This window comes from Callionymus lyra, chromosome 6 (assembly GCF_982586985.1).
Source record: "Callionymus lyra chromosome 6, fCalLyr1.hap1.1, whole genome shotgun sequence".
NCBI classification, from domain to species: domain Eukaryota; kingdom Metazoa; phylum Chordata; class Actinopteri; order Syngnathiformes; family Callionymidae; genus Callionymus; species Callionymus lyra.
Genome location: NC_141823.1, coordinates 6648011 through 6674370, shown reverse-complemented (window position 1 = coordinate 6674370; position 26360 = coordinate 6648011). Strand labels below are relative to the sequence as shown.

General features: G+C 34.9%; 1 protein-coding gene across 2 annotated transcripts in view; it reads right to left on the bottom strand.

Annotated features, from left to right (window-relative positions):
* Window positions 1-26360, bottom strand: part of myo5aa (myosin VAa) — a 71123-nt gene that overhangs the window by 25613 nt on the left and 19150 nt on the right. For both annotated transcript variants that reach the window (XM_087793285.1, XM_087793283.1), the window contains exons 2-17: window positions 25605-25715; window positions 23151-23322; window positions 21918-22062; window positions 19523-19679; window positions 17661-17804; window positions 16166-16247; window positions 13922-14029; window positions 13751-13857; window positions 11902-12167; window positions 9081-9162; window positions 8862-9002; window positions 7678-7803; window positions 6305-6388; window positions 1668-1820; window positions 470-567; window positions 41-127 (exon numbers count right to left, since the gene is read on the bottom strand). In XM_087793285.1, coding sequence (XP_087649411.1) covers window positions 41-127; window positions 470-567; window positions 1668-1820; window positions 6305-6388; window positions 7678-7803; window positions 8862-9002; window positions 9081-9162; window positions 11902-12167; window positions 13751-13857; window positions 13922-14029; window positions 16166-16247; window positions 17661-17804; window positions 19523-19679; window positions 21918-22062; window positions 23151-23322; window positions 25605-25715 — 2063 coding nt within the window. The remainder of the gene's footprint in view (window positions 1-40; window positions 128-469; window positions 568-1667; window positions 1821-6304; window positions 6389-7677; window positions 7804-8861; window positions 9003-9080; window positions 9163-11901; window positions 12168-13750; window positions 13858-13921; window positions 14030-16165; window positions 16248-17660; window positions 17805-19522; window positions 19680-21917; window positions 22063-23150; window positions 23323-25604; window positions 25716-26360) is intronic.

The following is a 26360-nucleotide window of genomic DNA, read 5'->3' as shown; positions in this document are numbered from 1 at the left end:
TAGTTCATGTCTGGCAGTGCGAGGGTTGCTATGGCGATACCTGGATGGGAACCCTGCAGCCGAGATGCGGATGGTCTCCAGGACGCCGCAGGCTCGCAGCTGCTGCACCGCTCGCTTGGGATCGAACCTGTGGAGGAACCATGGGTTCGAGGATCAAAGTCTGGGCATCAAAAGACTCTCGTGGCGTCGCACACAAACGTTAGCTACACAAACTGACGTTAGCCGCGCAAACTGACGTTAGCCGCACAAACTGACGTTAGCCGCACAAACTGACGTTAGCCGCACAAACTGACGTTAGCCGCACAAACTGACGTTAGCCGCACAAACTGACGTTAGCCGCACAAACTGACGTTAGCCGCACAAACTGACGCTAGCCGCACAAACTGACGTTAGCCACACAAACTGACGTTAGTCACACAAACTGACGTTAGCTACACAAACATTTGAAGCCACGCGAGGATCCACTCACGTGAACGCCATCTTGAAGTCGTTGGGTTTGATGCAGCGAACGTAATGTGGCGTCGTGGCGTTCAAGGTCTCCATCAGCATTTGTAGAGAGTTACGGAACTGAAGGAGAAACATTAAAATGGTGGAATCATTATTGACTATTTGAGTTTGTGACTCACGTTCCGAATCCCCTTCAATCAAACACAATCCACAAACTAGTGACTATTCAACCTTTCAATTATGTACATTATAATGTATCTGAAATTGGTGCTATCGGCTCCCATAATGCTTTGCCGCCCAGCCAACCAATCACAGCCATCGATCACTTTTGACAACACAGACGTAGAATTTAAAAACACGGTATTGTAGCGACCAATCAGCAGTCACTTAATAGAGCGGTGTGTAGAAAGGCATCATGGGAGTTCACTGTTTTGTTAGCGTGATAACTAAGGTGGGTGCGTTAATTAGTGCCTCACACTTGTGTTGAAGTGAATCTTCTGTTCAAATACTGCACTTTAAATCCTGAATGTGTTGGTTCTGTCAGTATTATTATGTGGCTAAATTAAATTAAAGTTAAACAAATTTATTTAACATAAATTCCTGTTAATATTGTAACGTTTTTTTGCCTCCATTCTTGTTTAGTTCTTTAGTTAGTTCATGTTGTTTAGAGGTCAGTAGGTGGCGCCATCATTTTAAAATGATGTTTCATTAGAACAGTTGTTCAAAACAAAGTAAAAAAATGCAGAGACGCCATCTAGTGGACTCTGAAAATAATGACACTGTTTCATGAAGCTTCATCAACACATTACTAGTATTTTGTTAAGAGTGTATTTTATCAATCTTGTATTTTGCATTTTATTAAGATTTACTTTCTGCATTTGATCAAGAATGCATCTTCATATTTTATCGAGATTGCATTTTTGTACTTTATCAAGATTTTATTTTTGTATTTTATAGAGATTGCATTTTTGTATTTTTCGAGATTGCATTTTTGTATTTTATCGAGATTACATTTTTCGTATTTTATCGAGATTACATTTTTGTATTTTATTGAGATTGCATTTTTGTATTTTATTGAGATTGCATTTTAGTATTTTATTGAGATTACATTTTTGTATTTTATCGAGATAACATTTTTGTTTTTTTTGTTTTTTGTTTTCAAGTCTGTACTTTTGTATTTTATCAGACCCTGAACCCTCAAGAGTGACCTCCACACACACCTGGCAGCCGACCGTCTTCTTGTGCTCTTTGCTCGTATCTCGGTTCTTCTCGGGTTTGATGCTCAGGCGAGTTCTTCCTCCGGCTCCCGGGGTCGGACCGGAGGGACTGGTCGCCTTCCCCTCGTCCCGGAACAGCTCCACCAGCAGGTCGAACTGGAAACAGCAGCCAAACACACAGAGTCACCAACAAATCCCAGACACACGAGAAATTAGTGGATTTAATGGAATTAAACAAACTGAAAAAAGACGTTAATTGAATATTGTCACAAGTTTGAGGACATGTTGCAATAAATGGTTAGAGTTTGTTAGAGAATTATTCAAACGATAACATCTGTCCGTGACATTAATGGATGTAAATCAGTGTCATTGGTTGATTTATAACACTTTAAACGTTTCAATAACAAAACAGTTTTATTATTAGATTATTTTCCTGAATAATTTAAGTTGAATTTGTAAATGTTGATGAAAAATTGAATAAAAAAACTAAAAAAAGGAAATGTTTCCAAAATGACTTAACTTTTTATTTTTAAACATACAGTTTGATATTCCAATTCCTATTATCCAAAAATAAATGTTCTTAATTCAACGTTTTTAAATTCTAGACATTTTGAATTCAACATGAAAATGTTGTTACAATAGTTCCATCTCAACAGACCAATCCAGTCGAGCACTGATCCTCTCAGAAGTCCTGGTCAATTCAGCGTAAAAAAAATCCTCAGCAACTAAATGTAGTTTTACAGAATGGTGTGAATTTTAAAATGTATACTGTTGTACGATCAAGTAAGTCGGTACTCGTTTGGTAATGTCTGGTGGAACCATTACACCAACATTAATATATTGAATTTAAAAGAATAAAACCTTTTTATTATTATTATTATTGAATTATTTAAATGATCATAGCGAACAGGATTATTTTTGAAAATGATTTCAAAATATATTTTTATTTAAATATTTAAACATATATACATTTCAACATACAAATTATTATATTTAATTATTCAATAAAACTTAAAATTAAACCTGTCAATTGAAGAGTAAAATTATAAAAAAAAAAAAAATACTTTAATTAAGAAAAAACAACATTGTGTCAACATTTTAAATGTATTAAAAGTAATCGTTGAATATTCTCATGACACTGATATACTTCCATACATGTCACGGTTGACTTTTGTTCATTAGATTTAAAAAAAAAAAACACACACACCCACACACACACCCACCCACACACCCGCACCCGCACACACACGCACACACACGCACACACACATCCGCACCCACACATCCGCACCCGCACACACACGCACACACACACACGTGTTGAATGAGCTCCGGCTGTCGTGCTTCTTCTCAGCACCACAACAACAACACAAGCGTCGCTGGTTCACAGCGTTTCTCTGAAACCAAGAACATCTTCACCCTCTGGTCACAGACCGTGTCGATCATGCAGAGAAACAACAAGTGAATCTTCTCCGTGCTGTTAGACAGAGCGACAGGTGAGAGACAGACAGGTAGCACGAGGGCGGAGACGGCGTGTCGTCATAGCGACACTTGTTGTGTTTACCTTCTGCTGGCAGGGAAGGGTTGTCGTGATGAGGACACACAACGACACAAAGACACACACCACAGAAACAAAACCACGTTTAATGAGGAGACGCTGAACAAAACAATGATGCAAACACAGACAATAAATCCTGAGGATTTTACACTTATTTACAAATGGATAAATACTAGTGATGATCAGATGAAGCTTCATGAAGCAGTGTCATTATCTTCAGAGTCCACTAGATGGCGTCTCTGCACTATTTTACCTTGTTTTGAACAACTGTTCTAATGGAACATCATTTTTAAATTGATGGCGCCACCTACTGACCTCTGAACAACATGACACTGTTTCATGAAGCTTCATCAACACATCACTAATAAATAGCTCAACATGAAGGATGGAAATATCTAATGTATCCATTTGTTAAGTCTAGTGAGGAAAAGATAAATGTATCTTAAATGATAATTATCTTTAATTATTAATAATAATGTAACGAGGGAAGATCAGTGACACTTTATATGAAATGTTTTAAGGCTTTATAGAAGATGTTATGACAGTTTATAAAACGTGTTGCAACACATGTTTACAAAGGATGAGCTGTAAAAAATATAAATCTATTCAAAAGAAAGGTGAATATTATATATTTCTAAACGAGTACATGGAAGATGAAGAGTGATCAGTGTTGGAAAGGTTTCTATGTGACCTAGTTCAAAGTTCAGTTCACCGATTAAAATGAACTAGTTTGTTGTTATTTTATTCCATATGTTGCCACAACCTCTTATATATATATATATATATATATATATATATATATATATATATATGAAACCACAGGGAGTAATTGTACTATCATTATAGCTCATTGTCATGTGATTATCAAAACATTTGGAATTGTAAAAACAACACAGGACGTTTACATAGTGCTGGGAAAAACCACATAGATAAGAATTATTAATTAATTATTAATAATATGAAATTAATAAAATACAAAGAATAAGTGACTATTAGACATCAGACAAAAACCATTAGCTTCAGTTCACAGTCGTACAAAATATGAAGTTGTTCATGAACTATAAACTCAAGAGTGTGAGAATTGAGGATTATAATCCGATTGATTTACTATATTGTATTTATTTAGAGTATATAACTGAAGTATACACCTATATACCGTCTATGATATGACATCTCAATTAAGTACTTCTTTACTTGTGGCCTTTTAAATTAAATAGAAAAATGTTTGCACTATTATTCCAACACTAATATTGAATTTTAAGGCTAATCATTAATATGTATATATAATAATTTGTTATATTCATGTTTTTCAAAACAACTAAACAGTTCAACTCAATATAGAAATTAAAATTCACTGAATTCATTGATTTTTCAAGTTATTGACACCGGTATCAGCACCGAAGACGTGTCATCCTCCTACTGCTGCTGAAAATGCACCTGTAAGTATATGCATATATATATATCTATATATATATAGATATATATATATATCTATATAGATATATATAGACGTAACTTCCGTTACATTTAGTGTAGAAAGTGTCCATCTATTCATACTCAGTTTTGTGGGTGTTTTAGTGACAATCTAGTGTGCATGGATCACTACATTTCACATACTAAGAATTGAGACGCACTTATGAACTAAAAATACTACGTTTAAGTACACAAGTATGTGATTTGAGACACAGCAATAGTTCTGAAATCATTTGCTTCTGCAGATCACGTGCTCGACCTCGAGACGAACAGAACCGTCAAACAAACACCGTCAAGTTCACGTTCATGAGCTTCGTTTTCATCAATAATTAGGTGAGACATTAAATCACATCTCAGGACCTTCAGGAAAAGTTATTATTGGATGGTTTATGATTAAAAAGAAGGGAGTGGATCGAGAGAAAGAAGTTATTTACGAGTCTATTTAAGACTCACTAGAGGCTCGTTAACATCAGCCTTAACTTAAGTGAGTTAAAGGTTAGAAAAACGACTCTGATCTTACCCAGGTTTCTGCTCCGCTGGTGCTAGAAAAGATAGTATCAGAGCAGCTTCGAGGTTTTCACTGATGTGATTTTAAAAATATCAATTTGAATTAAATCACGTAAACTCAAGCCTGGCACATGTTGAGCAAGTTTTACGTGACCTTCAGTCTCCTTCATAAACAGAGAGAAGCGTAAAAAATATATAAATAAAACTTAAAATCCAAAGATCCCATCAATCAAACGCCACAAGGTTTTGACAGGTATTCATGAATATAAGGGGAGTAAAAAAATATAGTTACACTTAAATATTGCAATAATTACTTCACATTCAACAGAACTGAATCCATTGAAAAGAAAATGTTTTTAAGGTGCACTGATGTTTCAGATTGAAAAGAAATAATTAAAGGAAAAAGCCTTGACCCTGAACTGATCAATGTAAGAAAATATTAAGAAACACATTATCGCAATATTTCTTTCATAATAGCGTATTGATATTCAACGGCAATGTCTTTCATTACAGTTATTTTATGGTTTGTATTTCTATTAAATGTTTTTTTTTTAAATAAAATACTTTTTTTATTTACAATTTACAACAATATTTAGAGCGTTTGTTAATTTTGTGTTGCAATTAAACTTCCTGCCGCTAGATGGCAGCAGTCACTACGTTCTCCGTAAATGAACATTGAAATCCTGCGACATCCCGACGATGACTGAGGACGAGAGGATACAGTGACTCCAGCAGCTTTTAAAGCTGATGTTTGGACATATTTTGGTTTGAAAACAAATGAAAGCAGTTACGACTTCGTCAAGAGTCATGTGGTCTGTAAATACTACAACACCAGAGTCAAGTACTCGACAATACTACACATATAATCACATTGTCGCCGTTGTATCGTGATAAGCGTTGTTTCGCCAGATTCTAGACAATTCACAATATTAAGTTCCAAACTTCTGAATGAGATGCTGATGATGTCACTGTACATATTTGGTACTTTCTTGCTTTCACTTAATTAAAGATTTTGATGTGAGAAGACAGTTTTTCGCTGTAACGAACTCATGGTCCTGCAGAAATATTCATCAAAAGGTCAGCGAGTGTTTGAACAGCTCACCTTGCTGGCCTTCAACACATTGATCTGCTCCTCGTTGACGGTGTCCTTGTTCTTCTCCAGGAAACCTTCGCACTGGTATTCCACCTGCCAGGGTTTGAGGGACAATGAAGGCATTTTTAAGATCAGCTGCTCTCGACTTTTACGACGTTACGCTGAATCCTTAACGGCTGTAAAAACTGCTCTCGAGTCCTGAATGACGCGCACAGTTTTCGTGGAAACCAAATCTGAATGTTCCCACTGTCTCAGCTTAAAGGTCAAGGACTAGAAACACAGCGAGTGGAACTGAAGTCGACTCAAGAATGAACTCATTTAAAAAAGACATCGAAGTTCAAACCATTGTAATAAGAGTCAGTATCTTAAAAAGATGATGTAATCCTTTAGTAAAGTAAGAGAATTTTGGAAAATTGACAATTGTTGTTCACATAAGGACAGATTGTGACACCAAACGGTAATATTTAATCTGTATCTGTTATTTATTCAGTATATAGAAGTAGATCAGTGTCTTCAAAGTATTGCATAGTTGAATTTAACGTTAAAAATAAGTTGTTGTTTTGTTTTTTTTCATGATTTTTCTTTCCTCAAGCATTTAAATAAATACATTTGTTGGAAAAAATAAATGAAATAATTTCTACATTGAAATATTAAATTTGTTATTTTGAATTATATGAATTTAAAGAAAATGTAACATTTAAAGAAAAAAAGTTTTATTGTTGATATTCCAATTCCAATAATAAAAAAAAAATCTAAATGACTTCTTGGCACAAACATTTTTATATTCATTAATTATATTTTTTAAGTTTACAAGTTTTTTAATACGATTGAATTTAGTTGTTTAAAAAATGTGACGTTTAAAAAAAACATTGGGTTCAATGTTTGTGGAATGAGAGTTAACAGAAATATAAAAGCAAAAATGTAAAATTGGCAAATATATATATATTTTTTAAATATATAATCAATAATCAATGAATCAATAAATTAAATTCAATATAAAAATATTGGTGTAATAATGTCGCCAGACAAAACCAAAAGAGCACCGAGCTACTTGATCAAACTTTCAGCCAATCATGTGATGGAAACTTGATCATGTGACGACGTAGAAGCTCTGGTAGGTCAACTCCTCATTGGCAAAAGCAAAAATGTAAAATTGGCAAATATATATATATATTTTAAATATGTTACATTAAGCAAAGCAAAAAAAGAAAAAATATAATCCATGCCCTAAAATACAGAAATAACCAGAAATGTATATATTTTCCTCTTATTTTGCTGCTTAAACTGATAAACTGATCCTCATTGATGACGAATCATCTCCCACACGTCACATGTTTCTGTTCAACCGACTTGTAAACGTCCAAACATCTAAACATCTTCACCTTATCAGCGAAGTGCTGGATGATGAAGGCGCGGTTGGACATGCGCGGCTTCTGGAAGAGCGAGCAGGTCTTCAGGTGTGTGTTGTACAACTTCTGAGCCCAGGTGTCGTCGGAGCCTCGAGGCATCTGAGGAAGAGACGCAAAGTTTCAACACATGGTTCGAGTCAGACCTACAGTTTCACCAGATCAATGGACGCGTGGATTCTTTTTCAGTGTTTGTCGTGTTCTCCCATAATGCACTGCAACAGTTGAGGATCTTCCCGATCACGGTGAGTTAGATGTGGGTCACATGATAGACATTAAGTTGATTGAAATTATGTTCGTCTACTGTGTTGTCTTGAACTTTTAACTTTTTTTTTTAAATTTGTGTGTATTTTAACCGTGTGTTGTTGTGTTGTTTAAGCGTGTTGTGACCCTGGTCTGTGATGTGTAGTTGATAACAACATGGACAACTAGATGAATCATTATTAAACACTTACCAAAGCAAAACGATTAAAAATAAATTCAGTTTTAAAAGAACGCATATTTTTAAATTCACTTACGCTGACTCAACACTAGGTGGCGGTAGAAACAAAAGTAAACTGGGATGAAAGGCCTTTTACCGTTTTCTATTTTGCTCGTATTAAAAAGCGAAAAAAATATGTAAGTAAGTAAGTAATATTTATTTATATAGCGCTTTTCGAGACCAGGGTCACAAAGCGCTTAAACAATCAAAACAATACTCAAAAAAGTACATACTTTAATATTTAGATATTTCACTGGTGTAGCCAGTTTTATTGATATTTTTGCTCTCAAGCTTTTGTAATATTTGTAGGACGGTGTGATTTAGGGTTTTTTATTTTTACAGTTTAAAAGTTAAATCAAGATAGTTTATTTGAATCAACTTATGTATCAATCAATGAATCTCCAGTTATATCAAGTGTTGTGTTGGTAATACTATACAACTATTACTATTTACTATTTAAATACTATTTTGTATTAAGAAACATACATTTTGAATCGCAATATTGGTTTACAAATAAAAAAATCTAAATGATATATATTTTTTAAATCGTTCAGTCCTATAATGAACCATAATTATCGTAAACAGGTCTTCAGTGACTTGTGAAGTTTGAGGGTCGTCTCAAAATCAAAGAAGTGACCTTTACAGAGTGTTTAAGATAAGATAAGGAAGGTGTCGTCACCTTGCACTCCTCGTCCAGAAGGTCCAGGATCCCCATTTTGGCCTCGATCAGGTTGATGCAGGGTTGGTTGTCGTAGAAGTCGATCAGCGTCCAGGGGATCTCCTCCCTCATGTACTCCTCCTGCTCCAGCTTGAACACATGCTGCGAACACACACCTGAAGGTCACACACCTGAAGGTCACACCTTGAACCCTGACCCGAGGTCACTCAGAGGAGCTACCATGTTGAACTGTTGCTGCAGCTTCTCGTTGGCGTAGTTGATGCAGAACTGCTCGAAGCTGTTGATCTCAAACGTCTCGAACCTGCAGGACACGAGCGACGGTCAGCATCGTCATGACGACACATGACCAGGATATGAAGGTGAACCAGTGCCATCGGAATATTGAAAGATTGAATTTAACTACTTTTTTTTATTGAAAAGTTGTTTTTAAGCATTCAATCCTTTTTTGAATTACTGATTTTAATTCCTTTTTAATATGAATATGTTTGTTTTTTTTACACATAAGAGTCGAATTATTATTATAATTCCAATTATTCAAACATCTGTTTTTTTTAATTCAATATTTTTTCATTTGTAGCCTTTTAAATTCAATATAAAAATATTGGTGTAATAATGTCACCAGACAAAACCAAAAGAGCACCAAGATACTTGATCAAACTTTCAGCCAATCATGGGATGGGAACTTGATCATGTGACGACATAGAAGCTCTGGTGCCTCAACTCATCATTGGAAAAACAATTGAAAAACTTCAGCCATTTCCAACTTATGGTAGTTTTACATCTTGATGTGAATTCAAAAGTAAGAAAGAGTGGCTCGGTGCTCGATTACATTAGTCTGATAAGATGGCTCTATGATACCAACACTTTTATATTGAATTTAAAAGTAAGAAAGAATAGCTCGGTGTTCGATTACATTAGTCTGATAAGATGGTTCTATGATACCAACACTTTTATATTGAATTTAAAAGTAAGAAAGAATAGCTCGGTGTTCGATTGGATTAGTCTTATAAGATGGTTCTATTATAACACTTTTATATTGAATTTAATAGTAAGAAAGAGTAGCTTGGTGCTCGATTGCATTAGTCTGATAAGATGGCTCTATGATACCAACACTTTTATATTGAATTTAAAAGTAAGAAAGAGTAGCTCGGTGCTCGATTGCATTAGTCTGATAAGATGGCTCTATGATACCAACACTTTTATATTGAATTTAAAAGTAAGAAAGAGTAGCTCGGTGTTCGATTGCATTAGTCTGATAAGATGGCTCTATTATAACACTTTTATATTGAATTTAAAAGTAAGAAAGAGTGGCTCGGTGATCGATTGGATTAGTCTGATAAGATGGCTCTATGATACCAACACTTTTATATTGAATTTAAAAGTAAGAAAGAGTAGCTCGGTGCTCGATTGCATTAGTCTGATAAGATGGCTCTATGATACCAACACTTTTATATTGAATTTAAAAGTAAGAAAGAGTGGCTCGGTGATCGATTGGATTAGTCTGATAAGATGGCTCTATGATACCAACACTTTTATATTGAATTTAAAAGTAAGAAAGAGTGGCTCGGTGATCGATTGGATTAGTCTGATAAGATGGCTCTATGATACCAACACTTTTATATTGAATTTAAAAGTAAGAAAGAGTAGCTCGGTGTTCGATTGCATTAGTCTGATAAGATGGCTCTATGATACCAACACTTTTATATTGAATTTAAAAGTAAGAAAGAGTAGCTCGGTGCTCGATTGCATTAGTCTGATAAGATGGCTCTATGATACCAACACTTTTATATTGAATTTAAAAGTAAGAAAGAGTGGCTCGGTGATCGATTGGATTAGTCTGATAAGATGGCTCTATGATACCAACACTTTTATATTGAATTTAAAAGTAAGAAAGAGAAGCTCGGTGTTCGATTGCATTAGTCTGATAAGATGGCTCTATGATACCAACACTTTTATATTGAATTTAAAAGTAAGAAAGAGTAGCTCGGTGTTCGATTGCATTAGTCTGATAAGATGGCTCTATGATACCAACACTTTTATATTGAATTTAAAAGTAAGAAAGAGTAGCTCGGTGCTCGATTGCATTAGTCTGACAAGATGGCTCTATGATACCAACACTTTTATATTGAATTTAAAAGTAAGAAAGAGTAGCTCGGTGTTCGATTGGATTAGTCTGATAAGATGGCTCTATTATAACACTTTTATATTGAATTTAAAAGTAAGAAAGAGTGGCTCGGTGATCGATTGGATTAGTCTGATAAGATGGCTCTATGATACCAACACTTTTATATTGAATTTAAAAGTAAGAAAGAGTAGCTCGGTGTTCGATTGCATTAGTCTGATAAGATGGCTCTATGATACCAACACTTTTATATTGAATTTAAAAGTAAGAAAGAGTAGCTCGGTGCTCGATTGCATTAGTCTGATAAGATGGCTCTATGATACCAACACTTTTATATTGAATTTAAAAGTAAGAAAGAGTGGCTCGGTGATCGATTGGATTAGTCTGATAAGATGGCTCTATGATACCAACACTTTTATATTGAATTTAAAAGTAAGAAAGAGAAGCTCGGTGTTCGATTGCATTAGTCTGATAAGATGGCTCTATGATACCAACACTTTTATATTGAATTTAAAAGTAAGAAAGAGTGGCTCGGTGATCGATTGGATTAGTCTGATAAGATGGCTCTATGATACCAACACTTTTATATTGAATTTAAAAGTAAGAAAGAGTAGCTCGGTGTTCGATTGCATTAGTCTGATAAGATGGCTCTATGATACCAACACTTTTATATTGAATTTAAAAGTAAGAAAGAGTAGCTCGGTGCTCGATTGCATTAGTCTGACAAGATGGCTCTATGATACCAACACTTTTATATTGAATTTAAAAGGCTACGAATTAAAGAAAATTCAAACCTTAGTATACAAATGATTGAATTAAATAATGAAACATTTTTTAAATACTTTTCTTTCTAAAGTTCAACATTGTAAACGTAATATTCCGATGTCGCTGATGTTCTTCTCGCTACGATGGTTTCACCCGTAGATGTCCAGGACGCCGATGAAGGAGTGCTGCTTGATGTTGGTGACCAGAGCCTTGTTGACGTGCTCCACGATCCAGTTGAAGAGTTTGGCGTAGATGTGCTTGGACAGGGCGTCCCGGGCGTTGGTGGCGTGCAGGCGGGGGATGGTCTTCACGTAGGTCTCCGTGGCGGTTTTCAACTTCCTGTGGCAGAGCCAGTGCGACATGTCCTGGTAGGTGATGCCCACCAGGTCGCAGAAGGCCGTCAGGTGCGGGTTGTTGGGCTGAGAAGATCATAGAATATTATGAAGAAACATCTAACAAACACCTGCTTAAATACTCTTGTCATTTCAGATCATTGTTAAAAAAAAACAAGATTGTGTTGTTGCAGAATGTTATCGTTTTTGTATTGTGAATCTTGAATGTTAAAAAAAGTGTCATTTTAATTTCTTAAAATAAGCTTCATTGGAGTTTTTGACTGTATGACGTTTTCCTTAATAAAGTAATAAACAATTCTTACGTCGTCCAGTTGTTTAATATTCATCATTGAATTTGTCATTTTTGTTTGTCCAAAGATTTTTTCATTGATTTTGCCATTTTATGTTGCAAGTACATTAGCACAAGATTATATTTGTTTTTTTTTCTTGAGATAGTTTTTTTGATCAATATACATGTTTTTTTCTCTTTTTAGTTTTAGTGTTTTTTAATAAAGATATTATTATATATCAAGACTGTATTTTACAAGATTGTATTTCTGTCTTGATTTTTTTTTATTTTTTTTTTTAAATCAAGATTATATTTATTTATTCAAAATTGGATTTTTTTTTTTAAAGGTAGTATTTTATATCAAGATTGGATTTTTTTTTTAAAGGTAGTATTTTATATCAAGATTGGATTTATTTTTTTATTTAAAAATTTAATTTTACGAGATTGTATTTCAATTTTTATTCAAAATGGTATTTTTGCATTTCATCAAGATTGGATTTTGTTTAATATCAAGATTGTATTTCTTCATTTATTAAAAATTGAATTTTTTATCAATATTGTATTTATTTATTCAAAATTGTAGAGATTGTATTTTTTTTTAATAAGATTGTATTTCTTTCTTTTATATAAAATAGTATTTTAGTTTTTTTTAATCAAGATTGTATTTCTTCATCCATCCATATATACATCATCAATATATCCATCATCCATCCATCCATCCATCATCCATCCATCAATATATACATCATCCATCCATCAATATATCCATCATCCATCCATCCATCAATATATCCATCATCCATCCATCCATCCATCATCCATCCATCAATATATCCATCATCCATCCATCCATCCATCAATATATCCATCAATATATCCATCATCCATCCATCCATCATCCATCCATCAATATATCCATCATCCATCCATCCATCATCCATCCATCAATATATCCATCAATATATCCATCATCCATCCATCCATCAATATATCCATCATCCATCCATCCATCAATATATCCATCATCCATCCATCCATCCATCCATCCATCCATCCATCCATCCATCCATCAATATATCCATCATCCATCCATCCATCCATCCATCTATCATCCATCCATCATCCATCCATCCATATATCCATCATCCATCCATCCATCCATCCATCCATCAACCATCATCCATCCATCCATCCATCCATCCATCAACCATCATCCATCCATCCACATCAGATGTGTCTCCATCTCTTGTCATGTTATGTTGCTGAATGTTTGTCTCAAACTCAAAGTAGATAAAACTGGACGATGAAAGTCACTGTCGTTACTACAAGTGTGAATAACGGAGAGAATGACAGAAATACATGAAAATAAAAATATATTTACCGCGATGACGCTGCTGTCCGAGTCTCTGTCTTTGATCTCCACGTTTCCCAGATGAAGAATCGCGGCCAGAACCTGGAACAGACCCATCTGATAGGACTCGCTGATACCTGGAGGAGACCAGCACAGGTGTCACGAGAGGCTCAGCAGGTGCATCATGGGAGGTGAGGTTACCCAGCAGCGAGAAGGCATGACGAGTCGTACAGAGCTCCTTGGTGTCGTCCACTCCCTCGATCACCGGACTGTTGCCTTGTCGCGTGTACAGGAAGTCCTTGGCTTTGCCTGGCAGGAAACAGGAAGTTGTTTTACCAGCACTTTTTTTTTTTTTACAATTTCTTATTCGGAGGAAAGTTCCATCAGAATATTAAATCCTTTTATTAGACACATTTTTTAAGCATTTTAATTCAATGGTTTCTATGTTGAAAGGTGGAATTTATTTATTTTAATTATTGATTTTTATAGAATATAGTTTTATATTCTAAATTCTTCAATACTTATATATTTTTTAATATATATTTAATTCGATATTACATTTTCGGTATACCAATATTGAATTTAAGAGACTACAAATGAAAATATATTTAATGTAGATTTTTTTCTTATTGGAATTAAAATATCAAAGTCTATGTGTAAAATAAGAAAAACCCTAAATTGGAAAAGGTTTAAATTAAAAAAAACTAATTAAAACATTTAAATAAAAAAATATTAAATAACATTATTTATTTATTTTTAATACTTAAATACAACAAAAACAACAGCTAAATAAAATACATTATTTCATGTTGGCACTATTATACAAACATTTAAATATTGAATTTAAAAAAAAGGCTTATATAAAAAACATATATATTGTATTTAAAGAAGTTATTGCATTTCTTGTAATAATACTATGTCAATATGTATCTTAAAATTAAAGTTTATTTTATAAATATTAAATTATTTAATCTATATATTGTGGTACACTTCCATTAGTACCCAATACTGTCAATAGATGGTGCTGTTGCACACACTCTCACCACCTGTGGACGTGACGTCAGAAACAAGCTTCACATCAAAATAAAACGTTACGTGAGAGACTTTCATCCAATCACTGGTTATTCTACATCTCATGTGATCATGTGATCATGTTCAGTGGCGTCCAGGTCTGACTGACCGTCTTCAGGTTATAGAGTAACGCGGGGTCAAGAGGTCGCGTCTAGACTTTAACAATCCTCTCCTTCATTCACTGAATTAAAGGAAGGAGCTGTTGCCAGGCAACCAGGGGCTGAGTGTGACAAGCGTTGCATTTAGTGAGAGCAACACAGCAGCTGTGTGTGTGTGTGTGTTATAGTGTGTGTTCTAGTGTGTGTGTGTGTGTGTGTGTGTTATAGTGTGTGTGTGTATGTGTGTTATAGTGTGGGTTTGAATGTGTTATAGTGTGTGTGTTACAGTGTTGGTTTGTGTGTGTTATAGTGTGTGTGTTATAGTGTGTGAGTGTTATAGTGTGTGTGTGTTATAGTATAAATGTGTGTGTGTGTGTGTTATAGCGTTTGTATTATAATTTGTGTGCAGGTGTTAGAGCGTGTGTGTGTGTTATAGTGTGTGTGTGTGTGTTATAGCGTGTGTTATAGTGCGAATGTGTGTGTTATAGTGTGTGTATGTGTGTGTGTGTGTTATAGCGTGTGTATTATAGTGTGTGTGTGTGTGTGATAGTATGAGTGTGTGTGTTATAGTGTGTGTGTGTGTGTGTGTGTTATAGTGTTTGTATTGTGTGTGAGAGAGAGAGAAAGAGGATGAATCTCCCGACAAGTGTGTGTAAGTGACGGTGCCAGCAGCATGTGTGTGCGTGTGCGTGCGTGTGCGTACGTGTGCGTACGTGTGCGTACGTGTGCGTACGTGTGCATGTGTGTGTGTGACGAGGATGAGCAGGTGCAGCTCCACACTGGGGGAGATGATACATCAGGGGAACCTTCAGTGTTTAAAGATATTAAAGATTATTTTAACTTGTGTGTTCTTACTTGTGTTAATGCACAGTGCGCATGAGTTTTTGTTTTATCAAGGAATGTTGTGTACTTGTGTGTCGTCCTGCATGCAACCACAGTGAGGCCACAGTGTGTTTTTGTGTAAACGTAGGACGTTATTCCCTCGTGTGCGTAAGTGAGTTTGTGTGGGACATTGTATATCTCTGCATGCGTGTGTGTGTATAGATGTGCATGTGTGTGTATGTATGGGCCTGTGTTTGTATAGACGTGCGTGTGTATGAGCATGTGTGTGTCTATGTGTGGATTATGAGCATGTGTGTGTCTATTTGTGTATTATGAGCATGTGTGTTTATGTATGAGCATGCGTTTGTCTATTTGTTAATGCATGTGTGTGTGTGTGTGTGTGCGTGTGTGTGTGTGTGCGTGTGTGTGTGTGTGCGTGTGTGTGATCACTTACTCAGCTTGAGATTCTTGAACTCAGGCATGTGCGACGAAGCACACAGTTGGTAGAAGATGTGATAATTTCTCTCTTCATGCGCCTGGAAGACATTGAACACTGATTATAATACATTATTTATTACTTTACTACATTACTGACGTGACAATAATAAAGAAAAAAGCTCCATAAAGAAACTAGACCTGCACTAGAGCAGGACTGAAAATATTCCGGATCGATATTAACTTGTTTGTTTTCTTCTTCCCGTCATGTGACACAACAAATGCAGAAGAAAGTGAATCAAGTATTTATAGACTGTGAGCCGCTGACATCAGCACTTAATCCAATAATAATATCAGATGATTCGTCTCCTCGTATCCAAACAATCGCTCGGTTTGTCTGACTTTATGAAACCGACCCGCTTTAACTTCATCTTTGAACCACGACAGGTGCGACATTTTCAACTTCCTCATTCCAGAGACACGTGATGTGATTGACAGCAGGAAGACGTGATCATGTGATGTGATTGACAGCAGGAAGACGTGATCACGTGATGTGATTGACAGCAGGAAGACGTGATCATGTGATGTGATTGACAGCAGGAAGACGTGATCATGTGATGTGATTGACAGCAGGAAGACGTGATCATGTGATGTGATTGACAGCAGGAAGACGTGAACATGTGATGTGATTGACAGCAGGAAGACGTGATCATGTGATGTGATTGACAGCAGGAAGACGTGATCATGTGATGTGATTGACAGCAGGAAGACGTGACCATGTGATGTGATTGACAGCAGGAAGACGTGATCATGTGATGTGATTGACAGCAGGAAGACGTGATCATGTGATGTGATTGACAGCAGGAAGACGTGACCCTGTGACGTGATTGACAGCAGGAAGACGTGACCATGTGACGTGATTGACAGCAGGAAGACGTGATCATGTGATGTGATTGACAGCAGGAAGACGTGACCATGTGATGTGATTGACAGCAGGAAGACGTGATCATGTGATGTGATTGACAGCAGGAAGACGTGATCATGTGATGTGATTGACAGCAGGAAGACGTGAACACGTGATGTGATTGACAGCAGGAAGACGTGAACATGTGATGTGATTGACAGCAGGAAGACGTGAACATGTGATGTGATTGACAGAAGTAAGACGTGATCATGTGATGTGATTGACAGCAGGAAGACGTGAACACGTGATGTGATTGACAGCAGGAAGACGTGATCATGTGATGTGATTGACAGCAGGAAGACGTGACCATGTGATGTGATTGACAGCAGGAAGACGTGATCATGTGATGTGATTGACAGCAGGAAGACGTGATCATGTGATGTGATTGACAGCAGGAAGACGTGATCATGTGATGTGATTGACAGCAGGAAGACGTGACCATGTGATGTGATTGACAGCAGGAAGACGTGATCATGTGATGTGATTGACAGCAGGAAGACGTGATCATGTGATGTGATTGACAGCAGGAAGACGTGACCATGTGACGCACCTGAAACACCACCCTGGACTTCTCCAGCAGGTACGTCCTCATGTTGGCGCCGATGATACGATAGCGAGCGTCGAAGCCGATCTCGATGTATTTCCCGAAGCGACTGCTGTTGTCGTTGCGAGTCGTCTTCGCGTTTCCGATGGCCTGTGTGAGGACCAACATGTTGACCTTCGACCTTATGCTCGGACACATCATGGCTTAAAGCGAAAGTCAAAGTTTTATTTTCCTAAATGAAAGCGTATTATATTTAGAAAATTGACATTTGTACGTATGAATATTATAAGTATATAAGTATATTAGTATTATTAGAATATTCTATGGTACAATTTTATTGCTTTATTGTTAAATTAATTGAATTCAATAACAAGTATATTGAAATGTTTTTTTATTTTGGATAAGAATTTGAATATTTAAAAATATAATGATGTATTATTATCTTTTTTTATATATTATAATTCCCAAAAATGTATCACTTTTCTTCGGAAAAAAAAAAATGATTCGTAGAATTATTACAGTATTTTCTTAATTTTTAATTTTAATATTGAGTTTAAAAGGCAACAAAATATTGAATTTAGAATCAATATATATTTCAATATAAATAAGATATATTTGTTTAAATTAAATTATAAAAAACAAAGCCCACCTTTAAATATATAAACTATTCAAATCAAGTATTAAATGCATAACAAAAATTCAAACCTTCAATCAAGAAAGTATTTATTTATATTATTTATTCATTTATATCCAATAGTCAAGACATGTATTCGATGCTGAAACAAAAATAAATTCAATTAAAAGTCAAATTTCAACATTTGAAATGTTCAATATTCTTCTTAATACACTAAATATATTTAATTAAATTACAATTTAAATTGAATATAGAAACACATTAATAGATAAATAAATACACAAAGACTGACGAGGTATTCAAGTCATTTAAAATCAATCCTTCTAAAGAACTGCTTGAGAGTTTGTTTTTTAGATGCTGAGCTTTGAGACTCAGAACCAAGAGTCTGCGTTTCTTTTAACACGTTTAAAAGTCAAATCAATACATTGTGTTCAGCGTTTGTTACAATGTATTGATTAGAATCTCTCACTCTTTAATGAGCCGATGAGAGACTTCAGATCAACAGGAAACTTGTCACTTAAACGCAGCAACACTTCCTGTTTATCAACAGTTACATTTGTTTTTTTAGCCGATGTTTTCGTCTGATCCTCCTTCTCTCCGTCAGTGAAGGGACTCAAAAGTAGAGCCAACATTTCCAATGGAAATATCAACTAGTGATAATAACATTCTAGTAAAATAATAATAAAAAATAATCAAGCTAATTGCCATTAATAATGTTTTTCATGCAATGCATGCAATGCATGTTAATTCAATATTATTTAATTTATAGCCTTTTTTAATGGAACGTAAAGATTTCAGTAGCTCCGGACTTTTATATTGAATTAAAACAAATTTGAAATAAACAAGATTTATTTTTTGATTATTTGAATTGGAATATCAAGCTGTATGTGTAAAAAACATTCATTTAAAAATATTAAATTATTTATGAAAATAATTATTATTTATCATTTAATGGAATGGTTTTGAAAATACATTTTTGACAGAAAAATGAATCCAAGATTCAACATTTTAAATTCAACCATACAATATTGTGATGACAACCATATATTTTTTCAAATGCTTATTAAGTGTCAAATATTATTGATAAAACAAGGACAAACTTTGATCTAATGGCCTGATTTAAAATTCTGTTATCGTATGAACATTAACAGATGGTGACGAGTGTTTCAGACGTCACACCTTTTCCCTCGTCGTTCATTTAAAATAGTTTCTCTTCACTAAACGTTCCTCTCACCTCCATGATGGGGTTGGAAGCCAGAACCTTCTCCTCCACGTTGGCCTCGCTGGCCGAGCCGCTGACGGTGGCAAAGTATCTCATGGCGTATTTGGCCGACACCGTCTTCCCCGCCCCGGACTCTCCGCTCACGATGATGGACTGGTTCCGCTCGTCCCTGGAGGTCAAGTGTTAGAACCGATACATCAACACTCGTCCTCAGTCCAGAGACAGGAATTGTTTGGCAATGAAACCAAAAAAGAAATTGTGTTGATTTATCTCCGAGTCGGCCATCTTTGTAGTCCTGTAGTCACTGTCGTCATATTTAAAATATTGTTTTGTTGCGCTGAGTCGGCCATCTTTGTAGTCCTGTCGTCACTGTCGTCATACTTAAAATATTGTTTTGTTGCGCTGAGTTGGCCATCTTTGTAGTCCTGTCATCACTGTCGTCATATTTAAAATATTGTTTTGGTGCGCTGAGTCGGCCATCTTTGTAGTCCTGTCGTCAGTGTTGTCATATTTAAAAGATCGTTTTGTTGCGCTGAGTCGGCCATCTTTGTAGTCCTGTCGTCACTGTCGTCATATTTAAAAGATACATTTTGGATGAAAACAAACATGAATATAGTTGTTTTGATGCAAATCTACTCTGTAAACTAGTGATCATTTTAATTTTAAATTTCTTTTTCCTATTTTGGAAAAAAAAACAACAACATCTATATCAAGTTTATCAGGGACATCAGAATATGAAATGTTTAAATTTAACATTGAAGATGTTAAAAGTTTACAATTTAACTGTTTTTTTAAAGCTTAGATTTTGGATTTTAATCGCTTAATTTAATCAAATTATTTGTTTATTGTTCGTTTGTTTTTTTTACACACAAAGTTTAGTAATCTGATTTTAATCATTAAAAAATACATGATCTAAAGTTAATATTTCTTCATTTATAGTCTTTTAAATTCAACGTAAAAGTGTTGCTACAATAGTGTCACCAGAAAACTTTCAGCCAATCACGCCACAGGAAGACGATCACATGACGTAGAAGCACGGGCGCGTCAATACATTAAGGTGATTTTAATTCAATTATTCCCAAAAATGATCGTTCAATATTTCAACGACAAAGGTTAAAACCTTCAGTATCTGATGCCACTGATGTATTTACTTTCAAGCCGTGAAAAAACACTCGTCTGTGACCTCGTTTTGAAGAGAAACTTCAGACTGGACTTGAAAGCTATTTTCTCAGCCTTCACTGTTTCCTCCTCAGATGCTGGATTTTCTCTCAATGACTTCTTTCACGACGTTCCTCCGTCTATGTGGGTGAAGAAGAAACTCCTTTTTCACAAATAAACTGCATGATTTAAAGTGCATGTTGGTGCTGCTGAGTCCAGGTCTGACAGAGCTGGCATCAAATTACACATGTACTGTATATATGTATATGTACACACATTTATATATTCACATGTAAAAAACAATTAATTTAAATCAATAAAGTACTACCTAGCCTAAATATTGACACTGATAATCTTCCGATAACTTTATAATTGAGTTTAATTACCATCTTTCAATAATAACTGATAATGACATAAAACCCTTTTTTTTTTATTACTTGCAATTAACAAGCAAATATTCATTTTCATTGTTCATTTTTGTGTCGCAATTAAACTTCCGGCCTCTAGACGGCAGCAGTCATTACGTCCTCTGCAGCTAAGGGAACGATGAACTTGTGGTGATGACTGAGGACGAGAGGATACAGTGACTTCAGCAGCTTTTTTAAAGTTGATGTTTGGACATATTTTGGTTTGAAATCAAATGAAAGCAGTTACGACTTTGTCAAGAGTCATGTGGTCTGTAAATACTACAACACCAGAGTCAAATACTCAACAATACTACACATATATACTTATTACAGTATCACGACATATCGCCAGATTCTTGCCAACAAACATCAGTCCTTATTTAAGAGTTTTTAACATGAGAATCCATTGAAAAATCCAGTTATTTTGTCTTTTTTTTTTACCATTTAAACTCACAATAATGTTGAATAACTGCAGACATGGAAGTGTATCCTGTGAAAAAGTTGACATGGAAACTTACTAATGAATCTATTACATGTGTATAATAGTAGACATGAAGTAGACACAACAACATGCTAGTGCGGCACATTTGAACCCGGGCAGGATCATGTGGATGCTCAGCAGGGTCATGAGGGTCTGATCACAAACTACACTGAGTCCCGGCAGGAGGTCTGAGGCGTCCCACTGCTCGCCTCGTCATGTGGCTGTTATTAAAGGAGCGTGACACCAGACCACCGCCGGGTTATTTTCGTCCGCCGTCTGACCTACAAACCCTGGACCGGAGGAGGTGAAGCACCGGCTCGCACACACACACACACACACACACACACACACACACACACACCTGGCCATCTGCTTGTACGCCTCCTCGGCCACGGCGAAGATGTGCGGGTCCATGTCGCCCATGTTCTGCCCGCTGTAGGCGTTGATGATGTCGGAGCCATAGATGGGCAGCGACTCGTACGGGTTGATGGCCACCAGGACGATTCCTGAGCGACAAGAGACTCACTTCAGTGTCACATCCTAGACTCCGGTGAGTCTTGTTTACAAACATCTGGTTTTGATGTTCATAGAGTTTTTACTTCTGAGAAGTTTATGGAAGTATGTCAGTGTCATCAGAATATATACGGCTTGAATTTAAACTTTGAATTATTCTTTATTAAAACGTCGTTGTCAGATCATTTAAAAGATTGAATAACTGAATTAAAACATTAGTTACATTTCAAAAATGAATGTTTTTTACACCTAAAATTTGATATAATAATTCCAATAATTCCAATAACATTTTCTTAAATTCAAATGTTTTTTTTTATTCGTAACCTTTTAAATTCAACATAAAATGTTTTCATAAAAGTTCCGTTATTTATTCAATTCCATTAAAAACTATGGGGAAAAAATAAATAATAATAATAATAATTGGAATAAGAATAAAAAACACATTTATTTTGGAATTCATTTATGGATTTAGATTAATTAAAAATAATCCAATATAGGAATTAATGAGATTCAATAAAATAATGTTACCTTTCAATACAGAAGTAAATTAATTAAATTATTAAAAACACAACAAATTAAACCTTTAAATATAGATATAATTGAACAAACTGATTAAATGAAAACGAATTCAATATTTAAATAAATACGTTATTTAATTAAATTAATAAAAACAATTAAATATGTCAATAAAGAAATAATTTAATTCAATTAGTCATTAAAAAACAAATTAAATATTTCTATAAAGGAAGCATTTTATTAAATTATTCAATAAAAACCAATTGAATATGTCAATAAATAAATAATTTTATAAAATTATTAAATATAAAATGATTAAACCATTCAATAAAGAAATTCTTTCATCAATTTCATCTTTAAATAAAACAAATTCAACCTTTTAATTTAAGAATTATTGAATTCAATTAGTCAATAAAAACAAATTCAACCTATCAATATATAAATGATTTAAGTCAATATACTGTTAACGCTCATATTCTTCAATATAACTTGATGTTGATGAATAAATGAGTGTCTTGGCTCCGCCCCCCTCAGTCCCAGGGCTCTGATTGGACGCCGGTCTTACCACAGTAGGTGTAGATGAGCTTGGAGTCGGTGAAGCGGACCTTGAGGTTGTGCAGAACCGCCGGCTCGTGGAGATAACTGAGCGCCGTGAGGTCATTCTCGCCCACCAGGATGTCGGGGTTTCGCAGGAAAGGCAAGTTCTTGGTCTCAGGATCCAACTTGTGCTCCAGACTCTGAGGAGGAAGAGGATGCATGACGATGAGTGACAGCAGGATGTCACTAAATATCAGTGACTCATCTTTGCATCGACACTTTTAACAAGTTTTCCACCCACGTCCTGACTTTACACTATAATTAAATATCATAATTCTATGGTTTGTATTTCAATCAAGTGTGTTTAAGATAAATTATTAGTATTATATATTTTCTTACAATTAACTAGTAAATATTCACAACGTTTGTTCATTTTTGTGTTGCATTTAAAATATCCGACCACTAGATGGCAGCAGTCATTACATTCTCTGCAGTCAAAGGAACAAAAATATGTCCCAAGATTCTGGTGATGACTGAGGATGAGAGGATACAGTCGGACTGCTTCCAATACACACCACTTATCACGATACAAGGGGCAACAATACAATATTACAATACATTGTGATAGTGTAGTAACAAGTATATATGTGTAGTATTGTGGAGTACTTGACTTTGATGTTGTAGTATTTACAGACCACATGACTCTTGATGAAGTCGTAACTGCTGTTATTTGTTTTCAAACCAAATTATGTCCAAACATCAGCTTTTAAAAGCTGCTGGAGTCACTGTATCCTCTTGTCCTCAGTCATTTGTCAAGATTTCATTGATTCTTCAGATGCTGAGGACGTAATGATGGCCGTGATGTGAATATTTACATGTGAATTGTAGATTAAAAATGTAATAATTTTTTGTTATCTATTATTTTGTACACACGTTATTGAAATATATTCATAAATAAAAATGTAAAATAAATAAATGAATGTGATTTTTTATTTATTTATCTAAGGAACTCCATACAGTTTCGTGAAAAAAATATATCGAAATAGAATATTACTATATTAGTTTTACGTTTTTAGGCATTTTTTAAATTGGTAATTCAAAGTTGAAAAATCTTAACTAGCTTCAGTAACACTACATTTTAAAGATTAAAACTAAGATGCGTAAATGATAAGAAAATATACTGTATGTTTTAACATCGAATTAAGAACATTTAAAACAAAAATACACGGATGTTTAAAAGTACGTCCGTCCCGTGTCACCCCGTAACGGACAGTGCATCGTGTCCGTTACGGGGTGACCCCAAAGAGCTGATTGCATGTTACAAATACTTTTATTTTTGGTCTTTTGAGACGTAAGTTGACCAAATGAATCCTGTGACGAGCATCAGGAACTGTCGTGAATAATATTATTTGGATGATCAGTAAATATAGTTCGATCATGAGACTCTTTTATTTGGTCCAGAGTTTCTCGCTCATCCAACCGTGACCCGGAGACAAAGATGAAGGAGAAAAACTGATTAAAGAGTTTATGAAAAACATCTTTTCATCTTCAATATTTCAGCAGTTCTGGTCCTCATGTGAATCTGGACCTTCAGAGTTTTTGTTGAATCTTATCAAGTCAGCACTAGAGGTGTAAGAAATTATTGATGCACTAAAATCACGCTATTGTTTCACAATGTTGAGCTTTTTCTTTCAAATCATATTTTTTCATTCAAAGTTTATGTTTCAAGAGGAACTTCCGGCCTTTAAATGTCATTACGTCCTCCATAAATGAAGGAACAATGAAATCCTATCCCAGTGATGACTGAGGACGAGAGGATACAGTGACTCCAGCAGCTTTTAAAGCTGATGTTTGGACATATTTTGGTTTGAAAACAAATGAAAGCAGTTACGACTTCATCAAGAGTCATGTGGTCTGTAAATACTACAACACCAGAGTCAAGTACTCGACAATGCTACACATATATACTTGTTACTACAGTATCACAACACCAGAGTCAAGTACTCGACAATACTACACATATATACTTGTTACTACACTATCACAACACCAGAGTCAAGTACCGGACAATACTACACATATATACTTGTTACTACTGATATTCTTCAAATCATATTTTATTGCTGACCATCGTTCTTTTATTGTTTATAGTTTAATAAAGTGTGTTTGAAAAAATGTTGTTATTCACAATTATCGTTCAAATATTCATTGCATTTGATAATGTTTGTGTTGCAATTAAACATTTGGCCGCTAGATGGCAGCAGTCATTACATCTTCCGCAGTTTAACAATGTAATCCCGCAAGATCCCGACTGAGGACGAGAGGATACAGAGTCAAGTACTCGACAATACTACAAATATATACTTGTTACTAAAGTATCACTATATATCGTGTTGTTGCCTCTGTATCGTGGTATTATCGTATCACCATATTCTTGCCGATACGAACCACTAGTGACAATGATGGTATATAAACTTCTCACCGTTCCATCTTCCAGCTGCAGCTGCAGAGTAGCATCTCCGACTTTGTAGTCTTTGGTGAGCTCAGCAGACTTCCAGACCTCCTCGACGTCGGGGACCCAGACCCGAGCTCGCTGAGGGACACAGAGAAAACTTCATTAGTATTAGTTTAGTGTTAAAACCTTTGAGGCTCCTGCACAGATGACTTCAGTATCATCAACATACATTTATTTGTTTAAAATATCAGTATCATAAACAGTCAGTTTCAAGTGAGTCGCAATGAAATCAGAAGTTTAGAAGTTTATCAGTGACATCGGAATATTGACTGGTTGAATTTAACATTTCAAATGTTGAAATTTAGAAAAATATGTCTTTCAAAATGATATTGAACAATTTTCTTAATTTAATTCATTTAAATACATTTACACCAAATTCTATATTTTTCAATTGTTTGCCTTTAGATTTAATATAATTAATTAAATCGCTATCATTTAATTTATAATTTTTTATTACAATGAATTTCAAAGGCTACGATATAAAAAAAGTATTCAATTTAGAAAATATATTTTTGAATTATTTGTGAAATAATATTCAATTAAAATCATCATTTACAAAAGTAATTTGAAAACGAATCAATTGTTACATTTAAATGAAACCATTCTACATACATATTATTTAATTCAATTACTTTTTAAATAAAATTGAAAAAAAAGTTGTTATTCGCTATTCAACATCATGATGGCGCTGATATACTTCCACACAGCAGGTGGCAGTAGTGT